The sequence below is a fragment of the Saprolegnia diclina genome (assembly GCF_000281045.1).
Source record: "Saprolegnia diclina VS20 unplaced genomic scaffold supercont1.12, whole genome shotgun sequence".
Classification (NCBI taxonomy): domain Eukaryota; phylum Oomycota; class Saprolegniomycetes; order Saprolegniales; family Saprolegniaceae; genus Saprolegnia; species Saprolegnia diclina.
In genome coordinates this window covers 620,560-621,856 of record NW_008246079.1, presented here as the reverse complement: position 1 = coordinate 621,856, position 1,297 = coordinate 620,560, and the positions used below count along the sequence as shown (strand labels likewise).

At 53.7% G+C, this 1,297-nt stretch overlaps 1 protein-coding gene across 1 annotated transcript; it reads right to left on the bottom strand.

Moving 5' to 3' along the window:
• Positions 1 to 472: 472 nt before the first annotated feature.
• On the bottom strand, positions 473 to 1,096 carry SDRG_04902 (hypothetical protein; the record flags this gene model as incomplete). Its single annotated transcript, XM_008610592.1, has 2 exons — positions 473 to 601; positions 650 to 1,096. The coding sequence occupies 2 exons, from the start codon at positions 1,094 to 1,096 to the stop codon at positions 473 to 475; spliced, it is 576 nt and encodes a 191-aa protein (XP_008608814.1).
• Between the last annotated feature and the right edge of the window lie 201 nt (positions 1,097 to 1,297).

The window sequence follows — 1,297 nt, the reverse complement described above, 5'->3', positions numbered from 1 at the left end:
ATGGCCCATGATCGATCCTGCAAGCCAAAGGCCTAAAAAATAGCGCGAAATGATTTTCGGATAATAAGAAATGATATATCCGGTCCAAGTGACGTGGCACGTTCCGCTGCGATGAAACTCCAAGGTCCCAGCGTGCGACCAAACGAGCCTCCAACAACTCGTTACTTGTCTATGTGAATATGGATAACTACAGGTCGCGAGTATAAACTCCATAACCTCACAACAAGCAGAGCTCTACTGGCACAGAAACCATAGCCCTGTCTAATTTGATGAAATCTAAAAAATGTAAAATTTTGGCTGCTATTGCAACGGCGTCCCGTCCATGGGTACATATTTACCCCTGGTCCCGCCGTAGTACTCTAGACTATTGTGTCCACTATTAGATAGATATAAGTAGCAGCCACTCTATGGAAACAGGCAGCCGCTTTCGAGATTCTGGAGGGTTGCTATAAGATACTTGATTCGTTCGTATTTAGACTGTTTGCACTCTTGCCGTTGACCGATGCGGCAAGTCCATTTCAGATTCCGAGCTCCACATGAAGGACGACCCGTTGTCTGGCGACAGCAAGACCATGTCGTGGTAGTCCTCGTCGTCGGCGTGCTGTAGTATATGGCTGGACGTCGATGCCATCGGCCACTGAATCCATACTCTGTTCCAGATCGTGAGCTGGTAGCCGCGGAAGAACCGATCTTTTGAGTTGGTGCGTACAAAGAGCATGAAGACGCTGCCGGCGATCGCCAAGACCCAAAGCGCGTCGAGCTGGCGCAAGAAGACTTGCTTTTCGCCCGCAAACGACACGCCGACGATGACCATGCCGATGGACCAGCTCGTGATGATCAAGCCGTACATCGTCCCGACGTTGTAGACGCCGTACATGTCGGTGAGGAGGCAGATGATTGTCGACGCGCCGCCGCCCGTCGCAAAGCGCAGCACGTAGTTCGTATGCGAAAAGACGTAAAAGTCCGTCTCCAACTGCGGACTGTTCAAGCCGACGCCGAGCGCGAGCGCTTGCGCAAGCACGAGAAGCCAGAGACACACCTTACGCGCGGCGGCGGGGTTGGCGTACAGCACTCGGATGAGGACGTCCGAGACCATTGGGTAGAGAAGGCGGCCGACCCAGTTGACGAGAACGCCCGTGACAAGGAATGCTCTCGCCGCATCGTCTGTGAGAGCGGGATACCACGACTTGAGGTTGCCGACTTCGTCGCCGGGGACACGCAGCTCAATAGTGATGAGGCCCGCGGTCGCGGTCGCACCAAAGGTAACGTACAAGAGGAGAAAGTCGGTCGAGAGAAT